Raw genomic sequence first — 27,969 nt, 5'->3', positions numbered from 1 at the left:
CCTCAATAGCAGTATAGTGCCAGACCTACGTATATCGGCCATTATTTATGACTGTTCGTGTCTACATCGGGGCAATTTTGCCGACGTCAGATTTTCAATCTGACGTCCCGATTTTGGGGCATGTCACGTCACGTATTGGTGAACTGAAAAATGTTCAAAACAAGGTTTCACAAGTTTTCAAAAGAAGTCGTTCGTTCTACCAGACCACAACGCGCTGTGAGCTTGTGGATCGGCTATTTTGGAATTCTCCATTTTTGAAAAACGTAAATACAGTAAAATCCAAGGTTTTTTTTTCCACTTCTTTACAAAATATCAGTCAAAAGATATTGGTTAATGGGTGGCCTAACAGTGTGTTTTAACAGCGGGCGGCAGGCAGCAGCCTGAAGTATTTCCTAGAAGTGCGTTATTTGTCTATGGGACCCGGCAACTACTACTGGCCATAGCAGACGAAGAGGTTATAGTCAACGTGGGCGGAGGAACGTCGCCCGGAAATATTTTATCTTTGGACGACATCGTCCGGCGATAGCCAATCAAATGAATGTGTTGCTTTGTTTTAATACCCTCCATACCACCTATACGAGGACATGGGTAATGACAGCAGGAACGGCCACTAGGAGATTTGTATCGCCCAATGTCGCCGTTGTTCTCCCGCTGTTAAAACGTACAGTTAGACTCTCTGGAAGTGAGATCGGTATTTGACCCCAATAATATGCCATGATTGATGCAAGTCCATCTGCAAGTTCTGGACCTGGTGTAACTCTTATCGATTCTTCAGTTCAGTCTGAAGTTCTGAACTGGCTTCTATAAACAGTGGAGCTTTTTGAGCTTCAGAACCCCCACCCCCTGCCCTGTGTCTGGTCTACCTTTATGGATGAGACTCGGACTGTGTTTAGTTGATCTGCGTGTGGTTTTTGGGAGCCACGCACTCACGCAGGGATTAGGACCAGACAGCATCTGGGTAGCTGGCACGCATCAAGATGGTTATGTATATGTGCGTGCGCAAGTGCAACCATTCTTTTCAGTGTCAATCCCTCAACCATCTGAGTGAGTGAGCCTCCAAGTCGCCACTAATGTTGATATGTCAACATCTGGTGGGATTGAATTCAGTATGTGCTCCAACTCAAAGTAGTGTTGTTGTGTGACACGGTCTGGCTACTGATATGGTTTCTAGTATTATTATGGTATCCATGTAGGCGTTTGCTATTCGCCCATGTGCATACATAAATTGTAATTTGTTGGAACGTTTTATATTCACCCCAAGAAACATATTTTTACCAACCGTAAGCCTGAGTTATACTTAGTTGCGTGTGGATGCCACACAACGAAAATAACTCTCCTACCAGGTCAAAACATTGGAACAACGATCTGCAAGCACTGTGAGCTCGTAGATTGGCTATTTTCAGTGTGCAACACTGTAAATTAGTATAAATCGGGCAGTATCGTATCGTTCACTTGCATGCATTAAACGTTTTCTTCCCATTAAACACGGGCATGGTGGCCCTTTCAATATGTTCAGAGACTTCATACTGCTACTGTGTATATAAAATTGGTTTTACTTTCAGTTTTAACGTCGACCTTTACATGACTCCATGACTCTGACTTCCTTTTTTTTCGTCGCTTCTGTTTAGAAATGGTGTGTTTCTGAGCAGAGTAATGTGTCGGCTGTTGCTGAATACATTTGGTTCAAGGCCATTCGCTCAATCCACCAAGGTTAAGGATGCATAGAAGGAGACGCGCTGTGTCTCCTTATGACCCATGCTGTAGTGCGGGCCAACGGACAGGTTGGCAAACCCTTTATCCCAGTGTCTCAGCAGGTCACATTAACACACCTTGATGTAGTAGTAAGAAGTAGAGCAGTGGTTTCTCAAACATTTTAACCCACGACACTCCTGAATCGCACCTTAACCCATTTTGACCTGAGATCGGATTCTAAAAATGTCTTCTACATCCTGACAGTTTTCTGAAAAAGCTATGTTTCTATGTCAGTCGTTCTTTGATTTTTCAAAAATAGCAGACCTACAAGCTCGTAGCGCGCCACTCGGTGGTGCGCTATGAGCTTGTAGATCTGCTATTTTTAAATAGCTAAAGCATGACATAATGCTAACACCAAAAGGGGTTCCCGCCCAAATTGGGTTAATTAGAGGATACATTATATGTCGTATTACGGCACGTAAATATGTAAATCTTTCCTTCTAAGAAATGCTATGTCACAACAAAAAACTTGAGAATATTCGTTTCCATTATAGGACCGATTGAAAATAACTTTTGTGTCTGACTCAATTGACCCCCCCCCCCCCCCCAAAAAAAAATCCATGAATTCAAGGCTTCATGGGGTGTGCAATTGATAGAAAATAAGTCATTTTGTTTGGGTGAACTACTCCTTTAAGTGCCCAGCGCTGCTGACCACCAATTATCTCAGCATGTTCCTGCCACAACAACACGTGGCCACAGTTGTGTGGAGGAGTGACACAAATGTAAGAGATCTCTACACCCATAGATGTCTCCCTTCCTGCACTGGAGCTGTATTACATTTTAGGTAATCTCTCAAGACTGATTCAAAGTCAGAAAGAAATCACCCCCCCCTTTTTACGATTGCATTTGAGGCTGCTGCTCATTGTCCAATTTAGGACTGCTGATGGTCTTTAACCACTTCTTAAACCCTATATACTACTGTTTACAAAAAAACAAACAAAGGTGTCGCGGACCAATTCCTATTTCGTTGCCTGCATTTTCCTACAACAAAATCTATAATTTTCTTGAGTTGAACTATGCGTGTCAAAAAAGGTAAATGAAAGGGAATCATGTTGTGATGCATCGCGAGCAGGTAGATCTGCTATTTGAAGTGAATGTTTGCCTATGTCAGGGGTTCTCAACGTTTTTGGCCGGGGACCCCCGGAAATGCTTTGGCAATGTCTCGGGACCCCCGCCCCGCCCCCTCCCGACCCCCAATATAAATTGACTGCTACAATAACCTTAACCCATTTTGGGCGGGAACCCCTTTTGGTGTTTTAAGCATTATGTTATAATTTAGCTAATGAAAAATAGCAGATCTACAAGCTCATAGCGTGCCACCGAGTGGCGCGCTACGAGCTTGTAGGTCTGCTATTTTTGAAAAACCGTGAGAAAAATAAAAATAAAACTTTTTTTTTTGTTTTTTTTGGAAAATAATTTGGGGACCCCCTAAAATAATTTGGCGACCCCCCCCCCGAGGGGTCGCGACCCACGGGTTGAGAACCCCTGGCCTATGTTGCCTCTCTCTCTCCTCTCTCTCTCTCTCTCTCTCCTCTCTCTCTCTCAACCATAGCTAGGGATAGAAGAAGCCTGGTGCGTGGCAGTACTGTTTTTAGTGGGAGCACAAACACTTGGTGTTTTGGGTGAATGGGGCGTTCGTCAGGTCATATAACCCTGGTGGCCATGAATAGATGTCACTGAAATGACTGTTCTGTGAACCCACCCCCACCCCCCCCATTCAGACCCCATGGCCTTGATAGTGAGATGGCCTAGATATAGTGTGTGTACTTTACACTGTACTACACACTACACGGTGCATAGGTATAAACCAAACCAGCTCATACCTAAAGACACTTAATTTGTAACCACATGGACCCTAGTGTTCCTGTGCGGGACACATGGAGGGGGCCTCGTATAAACCCTGGTCGAATGAGGCAACAGGCCCAAACTGGCCCCCCAAAAATTATCTGGCCCGTGAGATAATTCGGAGAATATGATTTTTCTCCCAATTATATTTCCTTTGGAAATATAATTTCCATAATATATATATATATATATATATATATATATATATATATATATATATATATATATATATATATATACACACACAATATAAGACCGACAGTCTCACATATAGAGTCCAAATTGAGAAACTATCCCCACCTAAAGAAGGATTATTTCCTATATACTATAATATGATACTCCATGTTGAGAGTGACTGTCTGCAAGGAGGCCAGCTGACATGGAGGTGAAAACAGTCTTATGTTAATTTAAATTGAGATATTCCTCTAATCTAAATTGACGTTAAAGAAAGGCCAAAATGGCTTAGTCCGTAGTCTGGCCCCCCATTAAAAAAGTCCTGGAGAGATATTGGCCTGAGGACAAACTTAGTTGCTTACCCCTGCTGTATAGGATTTTAAATTCAACTATTGCAGATTATAAAACCAATCCAAGACTTGTATTATCTCTCCTTGTCTGTTAAGGGGATGTCTGAAGTGGCTGTTGGATATATTATTGCGAACGCAGTGAGCACTAACTATAGAAGATGGCCTAAACTGTCTTAAAGTATGTAATTTATTCTAATTGTTGTTATTGCAATTTACGAGCTGCGTTCGCTTCCCGCGTTCGCGCGTCTTACTTGTAATGATGGAGGCTAATACGTGTATCTCTCTTCTTGTCTAAGGGGATGTCTGAAGAGGCTGTTCGCCAGACGCGCAGCCAGAAGAGGGCGCTGGAGAGAGAGGTGCCTCTTCCCCCGACCACGGAATCCTCCGCTGTCGAGACGGACTGCAAGAAGCCCAAACTTGACGACGACGACCCGCCGTCGTCGCCTCCGGACCTACCGCCCAACGAACCCGAAACCCCAACACTGGCAGAGGACGGCCAGAGCCGGACTAGGACGGGACCCGAGGCTGAGCGAGAGCAGCCGCCCGGGCCCGACCAAGGCCCGCTGCTTCCGCCGCCCCCGCCCCTGCCCCCTTTAGTGTTACCTATACCCCAGCTGATAAAAGAACCGGAGCGGCACCAGAGACAGCAGCAGCAGCAGCAGGCCGAACCCGGCCCAGACAATCGGACTGAATGTAACGACCAGGCTGGCAGGGCGGCGAAGACGGAGACGCCGGTCGCAGACGCGAGGAGCCGTCTGCGACCGTCGGAGCCGAGGGCGTCCGGTGGCCTGCTGTCCGCGGGGGAGGTGAAGGCCACCATCAAAGTGGAAGTCCAGACGAGAGAGCAGCCGGTGGACATGAGTAGTGCCGCCAAAGGGTGAGGAAATCTTGTACAAGGTCTACATTCTATGTGCCTAAATGATTCCTTGGGGCAATATAACCACCTGTAATTGCTGAGAGTCTAATCTAATGCTAAGTGATGAATATACACTACATACTATATATATATATTCATGATCATGTGCCCGAAAAAGGTGCCCACCCTTGTTTTAACTACTTAAGCCCCATATACATGGGTGAACGACAAAGCGGGTAATATTTATGTATGTGTTTTTTTTCGCTATTTAAAAAAAATCCCAAAATGGGGACGCCAGGTTGTATGTGTCTAAAAGGTCACCCTACTGTGTAGAGTGCAGCCTGGTCTGTGACTTGGTGGGGGGTGTGTGGGGGGCTCCCCAAACAGGCTTCTAAAGTTTATCCTCTCACAACTGTCCCTCCATTTTCCCCACTCCAGCACCTGAACCCTAAAAAAAAAAAAAAGGAAAAAAAAGAAAATCTCCCTCACACAAAATGTAGCCCGCGTCCGTGTGTCACAAAAACCGGTTCTAACTGGCTGTTTCCATGGTTACCACCAGTTGGAAGGAACAAGGAGGGGAGGAGGGAGACACAGTGAGGAGGGGGGGGGGGGGGGGGGGGGGGGGTTGTCACGTGATAATGACTTTGAGGTCATGTGACCTCTTTGGAAGAGTAGTGATTAATCCACAGGAAGTGATGATGACGCTAAGCCCTGCAGAGAGAGAGAGAGGGGGGAGAGCGGTAGAGAGAGGGACACACACACACCCACGCACGCACGCGCACGCACACGCAAGGGTGGATGAGAGACAGGCCTCACTTTTCCAGTCACCAGCATGCAGTTTCCAGTGCCGCTTCTTATGTTATTATGAATTAATTATCATCAATTTCAACGTTATTTTTCTCGCTTGTGTTGTGAAAATGTTCCATTTTTTGCAGGTGGAAACGGCAGCTCTGTAATAATACATACTTGTTATCGTAATGTGTACTACGTCCACCCTTAACTTAACCCCAACAGCCTTCTCGTGTCACCCGTATAGTAGATAAAAGGGACATTATTTGAGCTGACCGGTGTAATAATGGAGACATGAGGAACCTTTCCTGTTAATGTGTCTCTCGAGCCCCCCTCCCCTCTGGAAATATGACTTAATAATATGCATTTTGTGCATTCCACCATCAGTCCAGAGTACTAGTGTTGTAGCGTAACAATGTTGGTGGCTGTCTGTCTTCCGCGCCTCATTCTCGGACAACGGCGAATTGGACCGTTCCCCGTTTGCTGGGTTGTTTGGGATGCCTTGTCTTCCCACAAACCTCGGATGATATGGGTCCCACATGTTCATGACGATTTGAACCGTCTTGGATAGCTGTCCCTCTGCAGCGCTTTGAGAGTGTACAAGTGGAACCAAATGGTCCATTTGGTTCCACTTGTACACTCTCAATACTTACTTGCATACTAAGAAAAGCATAAAGATGCCTTTTTTTCATCCCAGAGTTGGGATTTTAGGCCAAACTGCTGTACAAATTGAATTGGCGTTGAATTGGCGTTGATCTCTTGGGATGCACATGGGAACGGCGATCTTGGGACCAGCCTGTCATGTCTGTTGTCTAGGACAGTGTTTCCCAAACACTGACCCAGTTTTAGGTCAAGCACCCATTTGTATGGGTTGCAAGTCGCAAGTACTACATTTTTTTTGTTTCAAAGGGGACAAAAGTTTTTTTTCAAAATAATTGTGTACGTTAAAATATTTTATGTATGAATAAAGGAAAGTATTTTGCGTCTCGAGCTAAAACGTTTTGGAACCACAGTTCTATGCCATGCTGTATCTACTGTATGATGTATGACTCAATTTGGACAGGGTTTCAGCCTGCTCAGAGCCCCTTTGACTTGACTCACAGACAGGGTTTCAGCCTGCTCAGAGCCCCTTTGACTTGACTCAGACAGGGTTTCAGCCTGCTCAGAGCCCCTTTGACTTGACTCAGACAGGGTTTCAGCCTGCTCAGAGCCCCTTTGACTTGACTCAGACAGGGTTTCAGCCTGCTCAGAGCCCCTTTGACTTGACTCACAGACAGGCTGACACATGGACAGACAACCGACCGATTGACCCTCTAATCCAGTGGTTCCCCTTTTTAGCCTGTGACCCAAAAGAGATATTTGCCCGGGACCCAAACTAGTGAAGATAGCAGATCTACAAGCTCGCAACGTGTCACTTAGCGCAGCATTCTGAGCTTGTAGATCGGCTTTTTTCACTACTTATTAATTAGCCCTTCACTAAACCCCTCCCCAAAAGTGATTGTCCAATGCCAATCCAAATAGTTTAGCAACCTAACCTTGCTAAGGATGCCAAGCTTTCGCCTCCTCATAGCTGTCAATGTTATTTTGCATGGTTGCGTTGTTGAACACGTACACAGCTTAACATTGGAAAAGTTACACCTGACCCACCCAGGTGATGGCAATAATACTAATCACCTCTGCACTACATGAAAACTCCTGTTGGATGGTTGTTAAAGTTGATTGAGTTGGATACCGTTTCTCCCTCTAACATTTTCTCGTATTTCTAATTTATTAAAATGATGTCATGCAACATGCATAGCCTACTGCAGGCCTAGTTTTAGAAGGCATTTTGAAGCTCCTGCTGCTGAAATGATCAATCATTTATATGGACAAATCCCATCATTTAACATGCATCTCAATGGGTGAGAAGGACAGCTTGCCATCACAGACTGGAGTGGGTGGGGCTTAGCGAAGGGCTAATTATTACTTTTTCTTTTTTTATTTATGGAATTTCTTAGACGTGTTTGTTTGTTTTTTAAAATGTTGAAGAAAATGTACTTTTATCCAATCTGTATGGTAGGGTATGGTATTTTAATACAATATAACTTGTACAATGGGTTGGTTGTATTTTGTACCCCGACTATTCTATTGAGACATTTTGACTTGACTTTTGTGTCAAAGGTCACGTCTCACCTAGACACAGGATCTGACACACATTTAGCTCTGTTTGGAACCTCTATATCCACGCTGCTAGGCTGCTACGCTGCTACGCTTTAGCTCCGAGATGAGGTTCAGAGAAATGCTATCCCTCCGCTGGTAGAAATGGAGTCTAGCTGGGTCGAGCCCGTCGACAAGTAGTGGATTAAAACCCTTTCGCAGTATTTATTTAAAAAAATAAAGGTATCGGAACCAAGATACAGTTGATAAACTTAACACAGGCACCTGACATTTTAACTGAGGCATCAAACAACCGCTTAAATCAGGCTTAAATAAAAATGTAGTCCAGTCAACCCCCGTTCACATGCGCAGTACTGCTTCCGTAAGATTGCATTGGGAAAACCGGGGAAACAAATTGTACTGGCTGACAAACAACCGCTTTGTAAGCGGTAGTTTGATGCTTAAGTTAAAATGTTAGGGGCCTATGTTAAGTTTATAAACTGTATCTTGGTTCTGATACCTTTACTTTTTGAAATAAATACTGCGAAAGGGGTTTAATCTACTACTTGTGGACGGGCTCGACCCAGCTAGACTCCATTTCTACAGGCGCAGGGATAGCTTTTCTCGGAACCTCAACCCTGAGCTATAGCGTAGCAGCGTAGATATAGAGGTTCCAAACGGAGCTAACACAAATTTTGACTTGATGGTCAAGATTAAATTCACGATGGTTACATTTCTTTCTTTTTTTAATACTGTTTTTATTAGGCATTTTGTATATGACATAACTTCAGAATATAATTGACAGATAATGAGTAATTAAGTGATATAAAATGAAAAAATAATAATAGTGTCAGGTAGTGTAAATGTTCCAAATACAATACATAATAAAAAATGTATATAAATGTGATAAACAAGAAAAAACAGTTAAACAGTGACATGTTAACGGGCAAACAAAGACAACAGGACAGACACTCTTGCTCTCAAACTTTCCCAACAAGTTAACATAAAAGAAGAGGATCCAAGGCACTCTGTTCCAGTGAGGTGAAAAAAAGCCTTTTTATTGGAGTTAAGGCATGGCAAAGAACATTACAAAAAGGACCAACGCGTCTCGGCACTCAGCCTTCGTCAGGGTCCCAACAAGTTGTTGTAAATCAACTGAATTACAGACATTTTTCTTTTTAAATGATTTTTTTTCCCCGATTATGTTATCTATTGTGTAGGAGGGGTTAGCGTGCGTGCAGCCGTGCACCTATTGAAATAGTCAATGAAGGGTTGCCAAGTCTGGTAAAATCTATCTTAAGCATAAGTGTAGTGTGAGTCGGAACCTGTGCTTGCTTCCAATTCAACAGTATCAGTCTGCGAGCCAGTCGAGTCACACATTTTACCATGTTATATTGGAAAGTAGACAGTTTGACCCCGGGCCTTTTGACTCCTAGAACTGCTGTCAGTGGATCCGGGTCAAAAGGTTTTCCAACAATGTCTGACAGTGATTTAAATATACTTTGCCAATAGTATAGCAGTGCCAGAACATATGAGCTAGAGTGGCCGGCGACCGGCCACATCTGTCGCAGGCTGGATTCACATTTGGATACATTCTGTTGAGTTTTTCCTTTGACAAATGTAACCTGTGTAATATTTTAAATTGTAGAAGACCATGCCTGGCGCATACTGAAGAAGAGTGCACTATTTTTTGAGATGTAGACCATTGCTCGTCAGTGATAGATACGATGGTTACATTTCTGTTATATAATGACATTTCTCCAATCGTGACTTGCAGTTGTCGGCAAAACAAATTGATCGTTAACATTTGATAATGTGTGTGTGTGAACAACTTGTGAGAGAGGGAAGGGTAATGAAATTCATCAGAACATGTCCTTGTGTGTCCTGTGTCCAGTAGCGTGAAGAGGGAGAAGCGTCCTCCGTCCCCTGATGATGATGATGTAATCATCCTGTCTGACAATGACTCCTCCCCTAGTCCACCCATGAACGGCTTAAGCCACTTCAGGGAGCTGGATACAGACTTGCTCATGGTAAGAACAGCTTTCACACACCTGTGAAAATAACATGCCTATCCACTTTGCCATGCTCTTAAAAGACGTCTGTGGACGTCTTTGGTATTACCGCACGTGCAGTGCCCAAGACGTCTGTGGACGTCTTTGAAAAAACAAAAACAAAAATCACAACAATGTTTTTTTTTTTTTTTTAATACGTGGTGCCAAAGTTTGTGTTTTCACCATTGAGAATGCATTGGGCATTTTAAATTAAATAACTCAGAAACTATAAAACATTTCAAAGTAAAAAGTTTAATAAAAAATGAATGGATTTTCACCCACTTTTGTGTGGGCGCACAAAGTGTTAACATTGGTGTAAGTTATCTTTGTTTTGGTAAAAAAAAGAAAATAATAATTTTCAGGTCTGGATCCAATCAGAATAGAGAACTCAGGGACAGAATAAACAAGTGATATTGGAAGTGACCACACAAAGAAACGAGCAGACAAAACTGGAACTGGAACACTATAAGAATGAAGCTTATAAATGGGTACTTTTTCCCTATTGGCTGAAATGTTGCAACCCACCTGAAAATGTATTTTCTGTTTATCAAAGAGCTGGAGAGACAGGTGACTCCTGTTACTGGACAAACTATATCGAAGATTACTATCACAATATAGAGCTTTAACCTTTTTAAACTTTTTGTTGTAACAAAAAAAAACATGCTTTATGTATATCGTTTCCACCACTAATAGTGTGCGTTTAAGAGCGGTACCAACCGGTACATGAAATGAAAAAGGAAGTCTACACATAAAGTCACCTCTGTTATCAGCATTATTTATTTATTTATTTGTTTAGAATTGCCGACACATCACATTTGTGCAGAGGTGACCCCAAGGGTGCGGGACGGATTCTTTAGCAAAGACGGGAACACACACCGACACTTTAGCTATGTAGTATCGTGGTTCTCAAAGTGGGGTCCTTCGGGGGGAGGGGGGGGGGGATAATGCAACTTTGCAACTTAACTTTAACCACTTTATCCATCTATTCAAAAAATGCAGCTCTACAAGGCAGCTCAGAGCGTGTCACTTTGTGGCGCACTGCAAGCTTGTACATAATTTAGATTTTTTTCTTCTTTTATATAGATATATATATGCGGTAACCTGACTCCGCCAGATGGGGCAGCAGAGAGTACACTGGGTTCCCCCCTCCTGCTCCCATCTGGGAACTCTCAGGCAGACTTGATGCCCGGCCACAAAACGGCCTGGCCAATCAGCAGCAGCTAGAGGCGGGATAGCTGCTGTTGATTGGCCAGGCCGTTTTGTGGCCGGGCATCAAGTCTGCCTGAGAGTTCCCAGATGGGAGCAGGAGGGGGGAACCCAGTGTACTCTCTGCTGCCCCATCTGGCGGAGTCAGGTTATATATGCGTGTCCCTGGCACAAAACATGTTCAGATGGGGGTCAGCGACCAATAATGTCCGTAATGTCAGTTTGAGAACCAGACTGTAGTATATCGTTGCTGTCGGGCGGACATCGTGTGTGTCCAAAACCGTTACACATGACCTACAAGCTTGTGTGTAATGTGTTGCATCGCCAGCTTGTAGGTAGGCTATTTTTGCTACTTTGTGCGTGACGCTGACATACGACAAAGTATAAATTATGACATTATTAGTTTTATAATTTATGAAAAAAAGAAAAAAGAAAACAGATTCACACTCGTGTGAATTGAGGGGTGCCTGGTAATGTATGTTAAACTCTTATACGTAACATGACGTAATTTCAAAAGCCAGGATTTCTGCCCGACTGCGACGATGGCATGTTTCATCCTGATGTCGACCAGACATACTGACATCCCTTTCCGTTGACGTTGACTCTTCAATGTTGTGTGTGCGTGTGTGCGTGTGCATGTGTGTGTGCGCGTGCGTATGTGTGTATGTGTGCGTGCGTGCGTGCGTGCGTGCGTGCGTGCAGAGGAGCACTCAGGAGGAGCGGGAGCGCATCATCAAGCAGCTGAAGGAGGAGCTGAGGTTGGAGGAGGCCAAGCTGGTGCTGTTGAAGAAACTCCGCCAGAGCCAGATCCAGAAAGACACCCTACAGAAGGTAACCAATCACACACCAAACGCCTCCCAACCTGTTCTGAACCCAGGAGAGAGGAAACGTTATGTCTATAAGTCACACTATGGTCCCGGGTGCGTAATCCGGATCATTTAGCAGATGTTGTGGTAGTGTGAACGATGCGTACCGTTCCCCAGAGTGGACAAACCCATCCATTCCCGGGACCGCATGGGGAGGTAGTCTCGGGACCGATTGAAGCGTACTCCGATATGGATTGCTGCGATGTGAAAGCCATCCGTAATAAAAGAAGGATGTGGACTGCTAGTCATGTATATTTTATATAGTTGTATAATGACACATTATTTTGCCTGGGTTATACAGTACCTTCTGATAGTTCTACTTGAATGTTCACAAGAAATGTAATCCCGCTAGTAGTGTTTGAGTAGTGCCAGCTGTGAGAAATAAAACGATGCGTGACAAAATCACAAATGACATCCGAACATTGGATGGATGGCGATTATCATGGACAGCGCTCATCATGTGTTCGTACTTAGCAAAACAAAGAGTTAACATACCAAGGATACATACTTGACGTCATACAGACGGGAGACGCTATGAGCTTGTAGATCTGCTATTTGTCAATAGCTAAAGTATAACATAATGCTTAGTTAAAACACCAAAAGGGCTTCCCGTCCAGAATGGGTTAAAGACCATCAGCGCACACTGCTTTAGTTGTGTAGTGTTATGTTGTTGTTATAACTCAAGACGATGTCAGAAACACAGCCACACTTTTATTATTCGCTCTAAATCGTCAATCGTCAATAAAATGTGATGATCGTGACATTGTTTTTTTTTTTGCCTCTCAGCCCTCGGGCATGTCTGGCTCAGTGGCTCCGCCTCCTCTGATCAGGGGAACCATCATCGGTAACAAAGGTTCCCAGCAGGTCAGTGGATACGTGACACACACACACACACACACACACACACACACACACAGTACACACACACACACACACACACACACACACACATACAGTACACACAAACAAACAAACAAACACACACACACACGAATACATTAGAGTCATCAGACTCCACCTTAGCCCATAGCACTTGACCTAGTTATGACTAGCATGCAGACTTACCGTGGTCATTATTTTGTTCTCATGTTTTTGTCACTTAAAGGCTTGTTTTTTCCTCAACCACATTGTTCCAATCTAGATTGCATGTTTATTTAGACCACTGTGGTTCCCAAACACTGGGTTGGGACCCATTTGTGGCCGGGTCGCACACTGATTTTTATAGGTCACAACTCGAGTAAAAACACAATTTTCTTATTGTGTTTACCTTGCCGCTCTGTTTAAGAGCATCTACTAATTGCTTAAATTGTAAATGATAGAGTTGGGACAGGATTATCTGACCTTATGTTAGCCGGGGTGGCTCTGTAGGAGGCTCTAGAACAGTGGTTCCCAAACGGAAATGCTGTGTGGCGTGGCGGACGATCATCTCTTCTTTCACCCTGAAAAGACATGCTGTAACCGCAATCATCGGTTCTTTAGTTATGGGCCGTTGAATAAAGCTTGTTTTGACCAAAAACGCACGTTTTCACTTCCGTTTCATTTCCGGTTGTATCCGTCGTTTGGCGACCTAGAACCATTCACACGTTGGCGAAGCGCGCCATCTATCGTAAACCACTGAGACGACCATAGGACGTCTATTAGACGTCTGTAGGTAGTGAAGTGTTGGATTTGAAAAGACATCGTCTATAGACGTTCTTGGCAGTCAGTGTGTTAATTAACAGTGATGATTTGTCCTGGTGTATACAGCAGATGTCGATGTCGACGGGCAGGAGTTCAGGCACCGTCATCCCTCCCCCGCTGGTGCGAGGCGGCCAGCTGCAGGTCTTATCCAAACATGGTGGCTCCCAGATCATCATGCCACCTCTGGTCAGAGGCTCCCAGGTGAGCCACTGTGTGATGATGATGCCGTGTTCAAAAAATGTTCGTCCACTGTCTACTACTACTACTACACTACTAGAGTTGCGCTTGGTTGTTGCACTCTGAACATAGTAGATCTACAAGCTCGCAACGCGTTGCACTGCGGCACGTTGTAAGCTTATATATTAGTTTATAATCATTGTTATAGTTTGTTCAGTAACAGCAGTTGCCCTCATCTCTTCAGCTCTTTGGAAAACACAAAATACATTTTCAGGTCCGGGATAGGCTACCAATTTCATCCAACCAGAGAGAACACTGGTCACAAAGATCATCATGTATCACCTTCGGTGTTCGAGTTTTCCTGTTCCAATTGTATCTGCTCTTTTTTGTTTTGTTTTGTTAAATCACTTCCGATTTCACTTGTTTATCCTATCCCATCTATCTCTTCTGATTGGATCTAATTGGTGTCCCAACCTGAGAATGTATACTTTGTTTAGTAATCAGCTGGAGAGACGGAGAGCGCCTTTTCTGAGCAAACACTAGCAATGATTGCCGGTTCTATATCGTTTAGGAAAATGGTGTGTAATGGACTGTGATTTGTAATTGTGCAGGTCTACCGCTTTATTCCGTCTTAGATACAGTTCCACATTTGTGTCTTTTTTAAGTTTTTAAGTTAATTCATCCATTTGTGTGTTCATTTATGTGTTCATTTATCCATTTGTAACTGTGAGAGTGTACAAATATGGTCATTATGTGTACACTCCCAGTTAGACTTAACACTCAGTGCTTTACTGTGTGTAGCGATGCACTACTGTACATTGCAGTACACCGTATCAAGCTGGGGGCTAATTTGGGTTTCTGTGTGTCTCTCTCTCTCTCTCTCCTCTCTTGATATCTGTCCATTGCTGCCGTGCCGCTTGTGCTCCTCGCTGCGTATGTTTGTCCACCCTTGACCGTCCCCGGCCTTCCTTTCCTCCTTCCCTCCTCTGTGTGTGTGGCGGTTTTAGCCCATCTCTGTGTCTCCGCAGCAGATCCAGGCCCTCCGTCAGCAGCAGCAGCAGCAGTTGGCTGCGTCCGGGGACTCGGGCGGTCCCCCTCCTCTGCTGCTGCCCCGGGCCTCGGTGCCAGGCGGGCTGAACCAGAGAGGCATGGTGCCGTCGGGCCTCATCCGAGTCAACAGCGTTGGAAACGCCAGTCTGCTGGTCAGCATCACACAGGTGAGCAGAGCTGTCGGTGCCGAAGGTGAACCACGACGGAACGCGCCGTCGCTGTCGGTGGAAAACGTGCATGTCCAGTGCCAGTTTCAGTTTCACCAATTTGCAAGCTAAAATAAAACATAGAAAGTAGGGCTGTCAAAATAACTGAGTTAGTTAATTTGTAAAATTAATTAGATTGGAATCTTTAACGCAATTAATGCATGCTTAGATGACCTGCCACATACATCCCATCCATTCTGCACTAGTCATCGCTCTGGTATCCGATGGCTGATAGATCCAATGGAGATGGAAAGAGAAGCCCTTATCTGGATGGGGGGGAGAAAACCATGTCGGTTATTGTCATAAAAGGCTGCACTAATTACATAGGTAGCGGCTCAAATAGCACGACAACGGGGTGAGAGACAGAGAGACATGGAGAGAGCGAGAGCATATGGCATATTTTGGACATAGTTCGAATGGTGATTAATCATGATTAATTCAATTTTGAAGCTGTGATTAATCTGATTAAAATGTTTAATCGTTTGACAGCCCTAATAGAAAGTTTCAATAAAGAGTTGAGAGGTTTCTGCCAGACAGCAACGATGTGTAAAATGTTCTGTGGTCCAGTTGTGTAATAATGCATAAGACAATTATTGGGAAGAGATATTTACGGTGTCAAGTTTTAGTATAGCTGTGTTGCTAAAATATATGTCGACAATTTGCAACATATCATTTGTTTTCATTGTCATTCATTGTCCACTTATAAAAAGTGTTTTCAGTATTGTTTGGTAGTGGATAATGAGTATTGAGCCTAGTCTAACCCTCCACAATAATCTAACCACTTAAAGGGTAAGACCACTTTTGTAGAGGTTTGGGTTGTGTAGTTACCTTGCCATGATGCAACTCCAAATGTGGACAAGAAATCAAAAATAATTTCTCCAGTGATTAGAAATTGATAATTCAAAATATGCTCCTCATTGACTTACATTGTACGCTGAAACAGCTCTCAAAGTCACTCTTTTAGTACGTAAACAAACACAAACAAAGTTGTTTCAGACAATATAGAGCAACACCAAAACTCATGTGGTTTTATTTCTTCATAAAAATGGTAACTTCCTGTTGATTTGTCCATTTTTATTCAGAAGAAAACCCGGACTGGATCCATGGATCCGGATCCAGATCTTCATATAGTAAAATCAACAGGAAGTTACCATTTTTATGAAGAAATAAAACCACATGAGTTTTGGTGTTGCTCTATATTGTCTGAAACAACTTTGTTTGTGTTTGTTTACGTACTAAAAGAGTGACTTTGAGAGCTGTTTCAGCGTACAATGTAAGTCAATGAGGAGCATATTTTGAATTATCAATTTCTAATCACTGGAGAAATTATTTTTGATTTCTTGTCCACATTTGAGTTACATCATGGCAAGGTAACTACACAACCCAAACCTCTACAAAAGTGGTCTTACCCTTTAAGCCCTATATTCATAGTAACACTATTCATAGTAAAACAGTTATAACTGTACTTACTTGCAACGCATTGTAAGTTTGTAGATCAACTATTTTTGGCCAGTATTCGGCCCAGAATATGGACGCTGAGGTTCAAGTCGTTGATCGTATGCAGTCATATAGTGTTAGCTAGCCGCTGGTTTAGGGTGACCAAAATGTCCCGATTTTCAACATCCACTACCACATTGTCTAGTCTTTGACTTGAGCCACGATTAAGCCCCGATTTACAAAAACACAAAGATCTGCTATTCAATTATGACATGCCCAGAATTGGGATGCTAGGTTTCGTGTAGTTATGAAACCTATCATCTATATTGCAGAAAACCACTGATCTAAAACCCGCCATGTTGTGAGCACTTTGATTGGTTCGATATTTGGTGTAGAGAGGGGGACGGTTGGGGGGGGGGGGGGGACCAAATACAGAGCCAACGTTTACAAATGATAGAGTCAGCCTTTACTTACAGTATTATGGCAATGTCTTCTGTGCCTCCAAGCAAGGACGAGTGGTGGAGGGAAGGGAATGGGAATTCAGACACTGCAGTCGGTGCTAGTGCGGATCGGAGGACATTGCAGCAGGTGCAGATTCACTGCAGCCATGTTGGCCGGGCTGACTGGGCCAGTGTGGTTCTCAACCTTGTAGGATCTGCTCTTTTCCAAACATCTTGACATTATGTGATGGATTATTCATTTTGACATGAAGAAGTTGGAGGACCACTGGACTAGGCTATAACATGCTTTGGTGGTAGGCCAATGGTTCCTAAAACTGGGGGCGGGGGGGATGGGGTTGGGGGGGGTCCGCAGATGATTAGCTTAATGTTTTTTAAGACCTTTTTAATACCTCTAAAATGAAAATAAATATACTAATAAGACCATTACTACATCACAATTAACCAATAAACTATTCTAACTTCTAATAATCTAATTTAAATTAAATCTAATTTAATCTAACTATTCAAACGTCGGCCAAATTGTCAAATATTACCCAAGAAAGAGGCTACATTTGGGAAAATAGCCGATCTACAAGCACTGAGAGGCTGTATGATCTTGTAGCTATTACTGTAGGCCAGGGTTCCCCAATAGGTGGCAAATGGCCCGCGGAGCGCCCCCTTGTGGCCCCTGGGGGGGTCCCAGATATAAATGGCATTAGATGGGGGTCAGTAGCCTATGCATGTCAAACTGGGCATCCTTTTCAAATGGGGTCTTGCCCTGAAAATGAATTTTCAGGGCAAGACCTTGACCTCGCGCGTGCGGACCCTAGTCAAAATATGGCCCTTGAGGAAAATGAATTGGGGAACCCTGCTGTAGGCCTACATCCATGTGCAAAGATGTGCAGTAAGCGTGGTTAATGTGATGTTATGTAATTCTTGTTTAAGGTTTGGTAGGCCTACTGTATAGTACATAACATATGTTTAGGCATTAATTGTGTCATTTTAATTAATAGGCACTGTTACTATACTTTAGGAATTCGTTTTGTGTAATTGTAATTAATGGGCACTGTTACTATTAGGCATACGCTTTGTGAGATTAATTAGTGATGGTTTAATAACGGTACTTGCTAATGGTTGAGTTTTGTTTAGTGTGATTATTAATTCATTTTAGTTAAGTTTAGACGAAACGTTGTGTGAGAAGAAGTGCTGTGTTGTCGGGTTAGCCTGCGGTTAGTTAGGCATGAGTTGGTCGGACGGATCTGGCAGTCATTGTGGTTTTTCATTTCAAGGTCCATTATTTTATTTATTCAGTATTTGAGCCACGGACCACCATTTGATGAGATGTAGCCTCTCAGACCCAAAACTAAAGAATATTTTGTCCACAATTCCATGCTGTATTGATGTTGGTGGGCAACTATAGGAGAGATAACAGGCAAAATTGATCAAGTATTTTTACATTCTCTAATTGTGCAGACTTCTTGTAAATTAAGTAATGCAGATAATAATTTAACTCTTGAGGGCATACAATTACGAATCCATTTGCTTTCATTTTACAATCCATTTGAACAAACTCAATTTAACTGGGCCAGCTGGAACCCGACCACTGGCGGTCCCCGGACCACTGGTTGAGAACCACTGGTCTGGGGGGCGGGCCCCGGTAAAACACACGTGCAGCCCAATGTTTTGGTGAGTGGACACCAATACTGGTGTAACGTCGTCAACACATTTTGTGCTTCTTCTGAATCTTCTGACGTCCACTCTGAGTGAAAATGGCTTGGCAACTACCCATCACTAACTTCTTTCGCAGAACAGATGGTCAAAAAGTTACGGTATGTCTGTTTACTGGTAGCGTAGTGATAATTGCAACTTTGCAAGCAACCGAGTTAATAAAGTTATGATGATGCGGAACAACATGTGCCTTGCATGCACCCTGCACGGTGCACCGAGGAGCAGGGAGGAGGCTACGAAGCAAGACGGGACATGTTCTAAGACTCGTAGATGTATTTTATCCATTTTGACATGAATCGATAAAAATACATCTACGATTGAGTCTTAAGGCTAGTTCGTATGTGCCGCGATGTCAAGTTGAGACCAATCAAATGGATAACGTATTCTCAACGTTATTGATTGATTGATTGATTGATTGATGTAATTCAATTACCGAAAACTAGGCTAACTACATATTTCCCACTATTTTACGGTTTATTAACTTTACGTTCCGGCCGGGCATCCGGAATCGACCACCTGCAGCAGCGGTCCAAATGGGCGTGTGTACAAAATGGAACCAAGTGGGAAAAAAACACTCCCAGAGTTGTTAACACCAGATCACACTTGATGTTTGTAAATAAACGGACGACACTGCTGCAGGCGTTATCTCCCTGGAAACACATGTTTGGTTGTGGATATGTCATGATGATTCATCAGATTGGAGTCTCAGAGAAAGCGAGGGGAAAAAAGTATCCATGGACTTCTGCACATAAAACTCCTTGAAATGAAAAGAGTTGAGAATCACTGAAATATATATGGTGTAAGTGGTTATAACTGCCTCATTTATGGGAAATAACATTGTGTCTTGTGCTGACAACTCTGTGTTATTGGTGGGGGTTTTTTCTCTTTTTTTTTTGATTGATTGAATACTTTATTAACAACTTGCAAAAAGGTACAGAGGTACAGCAGTTAAATGATGCTAAAGGGATAACAAAAAGCCTTGAGGGCTTAATCATACACGTAAAGACATGCAATATGTGGTACTGTACAATAAATCATCAATAGCCTACTAGGAGATGTAAAAAAAAAAAAAAAAAAAAAAAAAAGTATATTTGCAGAAAACTGTGGGGTACTTTATTTTGGCAAGCTAGAAGACTTAAGACTTAGGTACTTTACCATGCACCTACAGTATATTATTATAAATCCCCATAGGGAAAACAAAACTATACGATTCATTGGCAGCACATACACAGTGGCTCTGGGGTAGAGTGGCCAGTGGAGAAGCTGGATGGGAAACGTGAGGTTCCCAGGTCGATCCTGGGCTCCCCCAGAGTTAGTGTCGAAGTGTCCTTGAGCAAGACTCTGACTGAACCCCTAATTTCTCCCGATGTGCAGGTTGGTGCATGGTTTCCTCCGCCATCGGTGTATGAATGGGTGACTAATGCACAATGTATGTAAAGCGCCTTGGATAAAGGCGCTATATAAATGCACCATTTACCATTTTGTCAAGGTCCAGTTGTGCATTTCAGATAGGTGCTCTTTTATGGCACTTTTGGAGAAGGGTAGGGAGGGAGTCTCACTTTGAGTCGTACTTGACGGCTGGTGGTAGGGTATTCCACATTTTGGTGGCACAATAGAATTAATTGTCATTATCAGTGGTGGAAAGTACATTTACTCAAGTGCTGTTTGAAGTACATTTTGCTACCAATACTTGTACTGAAAAGAGTATTTCTACACTGTAGTATTGATACCTTTAAAAAAAGATCAGACCAGTCTGAAGTGAGTGGTGCAACAGGGCCCCCTGTTGGTACTCAAAACATAGGGATGGACATAGGGACATTGCTGTTCCAGTACTAATTCCAAAATAAAATGAAGAAAGTGCTTGCACACTGAGGGCTCCAATGCGACAGATTTATTGCACCAGAAGTGAAGCGTTTCGAGCACAAGGCTCTTCAGACTAAAGGTCCTTGCAGACTAAAAATTAAAAAAATCCGAAAAACGCAGCAGTGTGCAGGGACCTTAAACGTGAAAACGGAGAGGAACACATCTTTATACAAGCCACTGGAACAATCAACAACTTTCTCCACCACTGCATAAATGAATTGTAGACTGAATTGTGCCATATATATATTATTCTCTCCGCCAGGCGTCTAGCGGTGGCCTGAAGGCCTCGTCCAGCCTGACGTCCCAGTCCCAGGGGGGCGGCAGTGTGTCCGTGGTCAACGTGAACGACACCCCCGCCAGCCGCCAGGCCGCCGCCAAGCTGGCCCTTAGGAAGCAGCTGGAGAAGACCCTGCTGGAGATCCCCCCGCCCAAACCCCCCGCGCCCGAGTTCAACTTCCTGCCCTCTGCCGCCAACAACGAGTTCATCTACCTGGTGGGCTTGGAGGAGGTGGTCCAGAACCTACTGGATAACCTCCACAGAGGTATATAACATGTTATGTGGTATTGTATTCCTCCTATAAATGATTACTGCCTGTTTTGTTAGTCCGACGTATCAATAGCCTGACATGTGTGGCCAGTTAAGACTCAACCGTGGCTTCCGCGTGTGGTTACTGGTTGGGGTTAGGGCTAAGGTTAGTGATGTCGGATTATTTGGGTCCGTTGGACTAACGCTATGCGCCCATTATTGCCAACGTTCAGACCGACAACCAGCACTCTGAATTTTCAAACGGCAGCACTCAGAGAACTCTGAATTCACCCTAAATGTTAGCGGTTTCTGCCACACCAACATTTCATTGTATGAAATGTTGAACGAATAAAATCTCTCAGGAATGTCTTCCACTCATTGATTTCTCTACGGGGGGGGTATTTCCTCTTCCCTGTCCTTCCACAGGAAAGTCAGGCGTGTCTATGTCCAAGCCTGCTGCCAGAGAGCCCTACACCTGCACCCAGTGCAACACCGACTTCACCTGCCGCTGGAGGAAGGACAAGGCCAAAGGCGGGACCATCCTCTGTGAGGACTGTATGTCATCCAATCAGAAAAAGGCCTTGAAGGCCGAGCACACCAACCGGCTGAAGGCGGCGTTCGTCAAGGCCCTGCAGCAGGAGCAGGAGATCGAGCAGCGCATCCTACAGCAGGCGGCCTCCTCGCCCGTCTCCCACGCTGCCTCGTCCTCCTCCTCGCCGTCGATGCGCGTGGAGCAGCTGGTGTCCCAGCAGCTGAAGCAGGTCAGGGGCGTCATTTAATTGGGGCATCAGGGGGATGGCAATTGCCAACCCCCTAGTCTTCACATTTAACCTCAAATTCAGTTATTTTATGCATATTGTCCCCGACTTGTTTTTTGCAGATTAATCAGATTTTTCACCGCAACCGATGCCCGTCCATCTACACGTGTTAGAATTTAGATAAGCGGTTTATTGTATGCAACCATTCATTTATTAACCACTTTCCAACGTGGCATCCCAATTTTGGGAATGTCATTATTGCTGAACATTTTCAAACATATTCTCTTTTTGAGAAAAAAATTGTTGATATACAAGCTCTCAATACGTCGCCTGGCGACGCGTTGAGAGCTTGTTGATCAACTCTTTTCTCTTTTTTTTTTAGAAAAAAATGCTTAACCTATTTTATTTTGTCACCCCCTACCTGAAATTGCGCCTTTGAAGCAGGTGCAGGCCCAGGCCAGGTCTTCGTCCTCCATGCAACACCACCACCACCAGCACAGCAGGGGGCAGAGCATGGTTCACCACCACTCCTCCAACATTAAGCAGGTATAGGAGGATGGTCACTGTCTCTGCATGAGTTCCAGCCCAATGTTTTCAACCAGGGGACGGGTCATCAACATGTCCGTACACGGACACATTTGGCCATGGCAAAGACATGGCCTTGTCCGTGACACATTTTTGGATTTTATTTTTTATACTCCATTTATAAGACCCAATTACTGAATGTCCAGTCTATAGGCATTCTTCAGAATATGTATGATATGTATGTATTTACTCTGGCATATGGCAAGTCCTCAAATGTTTTGTTGTGGGTCCATTTGATTCCATTTGTACTCTAACTGTACCTGTTACAGACATGTTATGGACCAGTCATTCAGGGCTAGCTCTTTGTGTGTTTCTGGTAATATTATTATCCACTCATTTTGTATGTCCGAAGGTGGCAAAATTATAATTTTGACAAAAATGTCCACCATAAGCCAGTATGGTGAAGATCCCTGTTTTCAACGCCTTAGTTTGACGTGTGTGTGTGTGTGTGTGTGTGTGTGTGTGTGTGTGTGTGTGTGTGTGTGTGTGTGTGTGTGTGTGTGTGTGTGTGTGTGTGTGTGTGTGTGTGTGTGTGTGTGTGTGTGTGTGTGTGTGTGTGTGTGTGTGTGTGTGTGTGAGAGAACCTGATTGCCTGGGGCAGTACCTTTTTTCTGAGCCTAGCCTACTTGTTACATGTTACTACAGGTTCATGTTGTATAATCATTTGTCATTCTATCCTTGTTTCTCTTATGTAGAATTGTCACTATATTACTGTTGTTATTGAGTCGATTATTAATCCCCTGCCCCCCCCCATGTCCCCTCCAGGGCCAGCTCTCCCGCAATGTCTCATCCATGGGGGTGAGGGGTGGTCCCCACCCCTTCTCCTCCTCCTCTCAGCTGCAGAGCGCGGTGGCGGCCGCGGCCTTGGTCAACCGGCCAGGTAAGCACATCACCTATGTTTCCCGCCCCTCTTCCCTGAGTTCAAAGGTCGGCAGCAGTGGTGGGATCGTCGGCGGCAGCAATGTCAGCGGAGGCAGCAGTGCCTCAGCCACTGCATGGAGGAAGCAGAGCAGCACAGGCAACACAGGTAGACCAAAACGACCGTCTCTCTCCCACTAAAACCAGTGGTAGGGCTGGGCGACATGACTTCAAATCACTATTACCGTTATTTCAAACCTTTGCCTCAATTACGAATAATGGAACGTTTCGTTTTCTTTTCTTCATATACAGTGTATATAGTGAAAATAACAGATTTCACTATTTTTGTACCCCGCCATTGTATAACAAAGTACTAGTTAGTTGGATATAAACAATTTAGAATTATTTTGCCGCCAATTTGTTGATATAATAATAAGAAAATACATATTTTGTATACCTTGCTTCTCGATTATTCAGTCAGTTATTGGTTCTAAATATCGGTTTGGATTGCCTAGCCCTACCCAGTAGAATGACTCTCCACTAAACCCAGTAGACAAGAGTCCCACTAAAACCACTAAGGACACACAGTGGTGATGAGAACCAGTGCACTAAAACCAGTAGGTTCTCACTAAACTCCACTGGGCTCACTCACACCGTCACGTCTGTCCTCTTTCCTACTTCTCAACTTCCTGTCTGGTCCAAAAACAATCCTATCCATCAGAAGGCCCAGTTGTCGGGACTGTGTTGACAATTCACTGTAAATACCTTAGGAGTAGAAAGGAGTGACAAAGGTTATCTATATAAGTCTTCAGTAGCCCCTTTTCAACCAGAGGAGCTTTCCCAAGATTTCCCTAAGAATTTAAATATCACCAGACCAGTTTTGGTATGTTTGGCTGTGCGAGACTACCAGTTAATCTAGTTCCTCGAAGTTTTGGTGAAAAAGGGGCTAATATGACGCATGCAGGAGGAATCGAAATGGCAAAGTTGTTTTCGGACGAGGCTCCCCTCATATCACCCACTATCAATGACCTCTCATCTTCCTGTTTTAGACTCTTAGATTGGTGGTTTGGTTTCTTCCTGGTATCATTACTTTATACCATAGAGATGTCTGTGTGTGTGTGTGTGTGTGTGTGTGTGTGTGTGCATCTGTCTTTAGGAACCACATGTTATTTTTCTGAATCATGCCCCACTCAAACACTGCCAAGTTGTTGTCAACTGACTGACTTTCTCTCCTGTTTGTTTTGTGTGTATGTGTGTCACACAGGCGTGACCATGGCCTATGTGAACCCCAGCCTGTCAGGCCATAAGTCCTCGAGCAGCGTGGATGCCCGTCAGAGGGAGTACCTGCTGGACATGATCCCCTCACGCTCCATCTCCCAGACCGCAAACACATGGAAATAATGAAAACAATCTAGTCATACTATTCATTCTTGTCCAACATGTCATCGTTTCCTCAGCACCCCCCCATTACAGAGTCAACAGCACCCCATGGTGGACAGTTACGGAAATGCAATCTCTTTTTTTAACCACTTGAGCCCTATATAGTTTGTCATGACGAATAGTGAAAATAGCCAATCTAAAAGCTCGCCATGTGCTGCGATGTGAGCTTGTAGATTGGCAATTTTTTTAGATTTTGTTTTAAACTCTTGAAATGTTTTGAAAATGTTCGCCTATAACGACATACCCCCAAAAAAACAGGGACGCCAGGGTTAAAGTGGTTAAGGTAATGCAATCTCTCTTTCAGCAAAGACACGTTTCTTCTTTAACCTTTTACGATTTTCAATTGACTTCAATCTTTATTTTCAAGTCTGTTTCTTTATTATTATAATTTTTTTGAGGATCACTGTTCATTGTTGTGTTCATCAATCTCATCATTTTGCAGAAACTGTTTCAATTTGATTGGGGCAACAAAAAACAAAACAAAAAATAAATACAAATAAATTAAGGGCTTTCCTTTTGTTACTGTTGTTAGCCACAATCACGTTGACAGTAAACGTCAATGCATGTGCCTTCCGACATCTGAAAAGTTGCGTTTCGGACGGGCTTTCCGAACTAGTCTGGATAGTCAGGACATCTGGAGGTGCAGGAGTGTCCGGAAAAAAGTTCACCTCCCTTTCCGAAAAATGTAATTAAGTTCGGACATCGGAAGGAGCATGTATTGCGCTGAAGGCTATGTTTGTTCACACTGGCAGGCCAAATCCTTTTAGGGCCTAAATAAAGCGTACGAGATTTGTTTAAGTCTGGACACCATAAAAAAACACATGGAAATGGATTTTTGTAGATCAGATTTGAACCACATTCCTAGATTGTCTGAAATGCGATTCAAATCCTGGTTTCTAAATATGTGTCTCAGTCTCGACTCTCGGGACAGCTGAGATTAATGCTTTGGTGCACGGCGTTGTCGCTTGCCAAAAATGGCAGATCTACAAGCGCACAACATGCCGCATTGCGACGTATTGTGCCCTTGCCATATCCGGCATGTCTGAATACACGAATCCAATCTGATCCCTTAGCAAATAACGAGTGTGAACAGTCATTCCTAAAGTTCAGATCTGAGGAACAAGTGAGATTTGCCTGCGGTGTGAACAAGTTCTAAATGACGGCTTGAGAATGTTGCTGTACTGAAATGTTGATGTTTATGTGGGATAAATTTCTCCCCATTTGGAAATGATGGAACTGCTCAGTCTGTGGGGGGTATAGAGTCTATATACTATAGACCCTCCTTCCTCATGTATAGTCCCAGGCCAGCGAATGGATTACAGACAAAAAACGATGGGACATTATGGGACATTATGGGGCAAAGTGACTGGACTACTCGCATAACATTGAAACACAGACTTCACATTTAAGGAAATATAATGTTGACAATATGAGAGGAAATCAAATATCTGTTATTTTTCTTTTTTTTAAGTTAAAAATACAAAATGTTTTTCAGCACATAAACTCAGTAGCGGAGACGTTTGGGATTTCTTTGTACTTTACAGTAAATTATTTGGTTACTTTGACTGATGTTTAAAGGAAATTACCGTCAATATATTGTGGTTTCAACGGGAAAAGAACAATTTAATCTATTTCATTGTTTTTCTTTTTCTTTTCTTTTTTGTCTGTACGACAGAGCATGCCTCCTACCCTTAAATCTCTCCGTTCGCTGTGCGCCTTAGCAAGAAGGAGCACGACGATGTTATTCCTTTACTCATCTGTAATTACCATCTGTATTTTGCTTATTTTATATTAATGTCAACATTGTAAGATTATTTTGAGTGTTATGCCATCGCTGATTTAAAAAAAAAAGAAAAGGAAAAAAAAAAAGAAACTTACAGGAGCTGAATCTGACACACTGGAACCACAGATATTTTCAATGAGATTTTGATCAACCATTCTCCTCATGTGACCCTGTTGTGTCCCCGGCCCTGAATCAGTGTTATGCTTAATTTATGCTCCCGTCATCCCGCCACGCGCCGAAAAGCCGATCTACGTACCAGGTGGCAATGTGTCGCAGACGTGACACATTGCGAGCTTGTAGATCTGTTTTTTTTTTACACACGACACCGCCGGGTGCGATTTGGGGAGCGATTTGTTACAGCTTCCCTGGACAACATGAACACCATCGTGTAGCTTGTTTCCCTTCACTGTATTGCATAACCTCTGCTTCTGGCATTTGTACAAAGTTATGTTACAATTTATTTGGTTTACTTTGTTTCCTAGCTCCTAAAGAGATAATAAAATAAACAAAAAACTATAAATAATTTGAATCACTGTGTGGCATTTGTTTTTGTTTTGTATTTGTGTACATAGGTGTGAGTCCATACACATGAGACCAGAATGTAGACACAACCATTCATTTAAAATGTTCACTTATTGGGTGCATACATGTTTCATGAATTAAGACTAAGAGTGTCTGCTAAATGCCTAAAATGGAAATTGGTCCGTGAAGATTTTGCATGTGGTCCCTGACCATGCCTTCAGTATGTAGAAAAGTGAAGATTCCCCCCCCCCCCCCCCCCCCCCCATTTTATTTGGGAGAAGCTTGTTGTGATGTGACGACAGTGGAATCAAAGACGATAGCATCATTATGAGTGGTCATTTGAGGAGGCTTGTGCTTCAATTCCAAAATTACTTTCAAAGCTTAACTAGGCTACTAAGAGGATCATTGACATGTATGATGTCCACAGAGGCACAGACTCAAAGTTCTGGATGAGTTGTCAGGCAGAATTCCCATTCCATCTCCAATGTTTTTGACCTTTGTAACTATCTCTGTGAGTGGTATTTCCACACTAACATGCCTGTGAAGAATGTGCACAAGGATGCGTTGGAGCCAGAAAATGTATCTGCTCACTCGTAAAGGTTACAAATCAGTAGGCTATAGGCTATCAGTTTAAGGAAGGGTTGGTTGCATAAAGTAAAAGGAATGGATCATTAGTGCAGGTTCCCAACTTTTTTTAGCTATGGAGCACCCCACCCCACTTTTTAAGTTGCAGCTTTAGGACTTAATATGAAATATTATTTAAACATAATTTAATACATTTGACAAAGATACTATTTGTTCATATTTTATGGTTTTCCCGTGAACCACCTGTAGCCTAATTAGGGTCAGCTATGCCACATGAACCACTACTTATAAAGCATTATGATTTAT

General features: G+C 43.4%; 1 protein-coding gene across 12 annotated transcripts in view; it reads left to right on the top strand.

Moving 5' to 3' along the window:
* The window catches only part of LOC306912550 (transcriptional repressor p66-alpha-like), a 35,637-nt gene extending 8,558 nt beyond the window's left edge, over positions 1 to 27,079 (top strand). For 4 of the 12 annotated variants that reach the window (XM_079488863.1, XM_079488856.1, XM_079488862.1 and 1 more), the window contains exons 2-12: positions 4,418 to 4,998; positions 9,797 to 9,932; positions 11,862 to 11,990; positions 12,812 to 12,889; positions 13,772 to 13,906; positions 14,890 to 15,099; positions 20,869 to 21,148; positions 21,559 to 21,893; positions 22,332 to 22,436; positions 23,241 to 23,502; positions 24,598 to 27,079. In XM_079488863.1, coding sequence (XP_079344989.1) covers positions 4,421 to 4,998; positions 9,797 to 9,932; positions 11,862 to 11,990; positions 12,812 to 12,889; positions 13,772 to 13,906; positions 14,890 to 15,099; positions 20,869 to 21,148; positions 21,559 to 21,893; positions 22,332 to 22,436; positions 23,241 to 23,502; positions 24,598 to 24,734 — 2,385 coding nt within the window. In that variant the 5' untranslated portion in view covers positions 4,418 to 4,420 and the 3' untranslated portion in view covers positions 24,735 to 27,079. Of the gene's footprint in view, positions 1 to 4,217; positions 4,300 to 4,417; positions 4,999 to 9,796; positions 9,933 to 11,861; positions 11,991 to 12,811; positions 12,890 to 13,771; positions 13,907 to 14,889; positions 15,100 to 20,868; positions 21,149 to 21,558; positions 21,894 to 22,331; positions 22,437 to 23,240; positions 23,503 to 24,597 lie in introns of all 12 variants that reach the window. The other 8 variants (XM_079488861.1, XM_079488859.1, XM_079488858.1 and 5 more) reach the window with 8 other exon arrangements.
* Positions 27,080 to 27,969: the final 890 nt, after the last annotated feature.

Source organism: Electrona antarctica (genome assembly GCF_951216825.1).
Source record: "Electrona antarctica genome assembly, chromosome: 19".
In the NCBI taxonomy this organism is placed as follows: Eukaryota; Metazoa; Chordata; class Actinopteri; order Myctophiformes; family Myctophidae; genus Electrona; species Electrona antarctica.
Note: the sequence above shows the minus strand (reverse complement) of the source record. Positions and strands in the feature narration are given on the sequence as shown.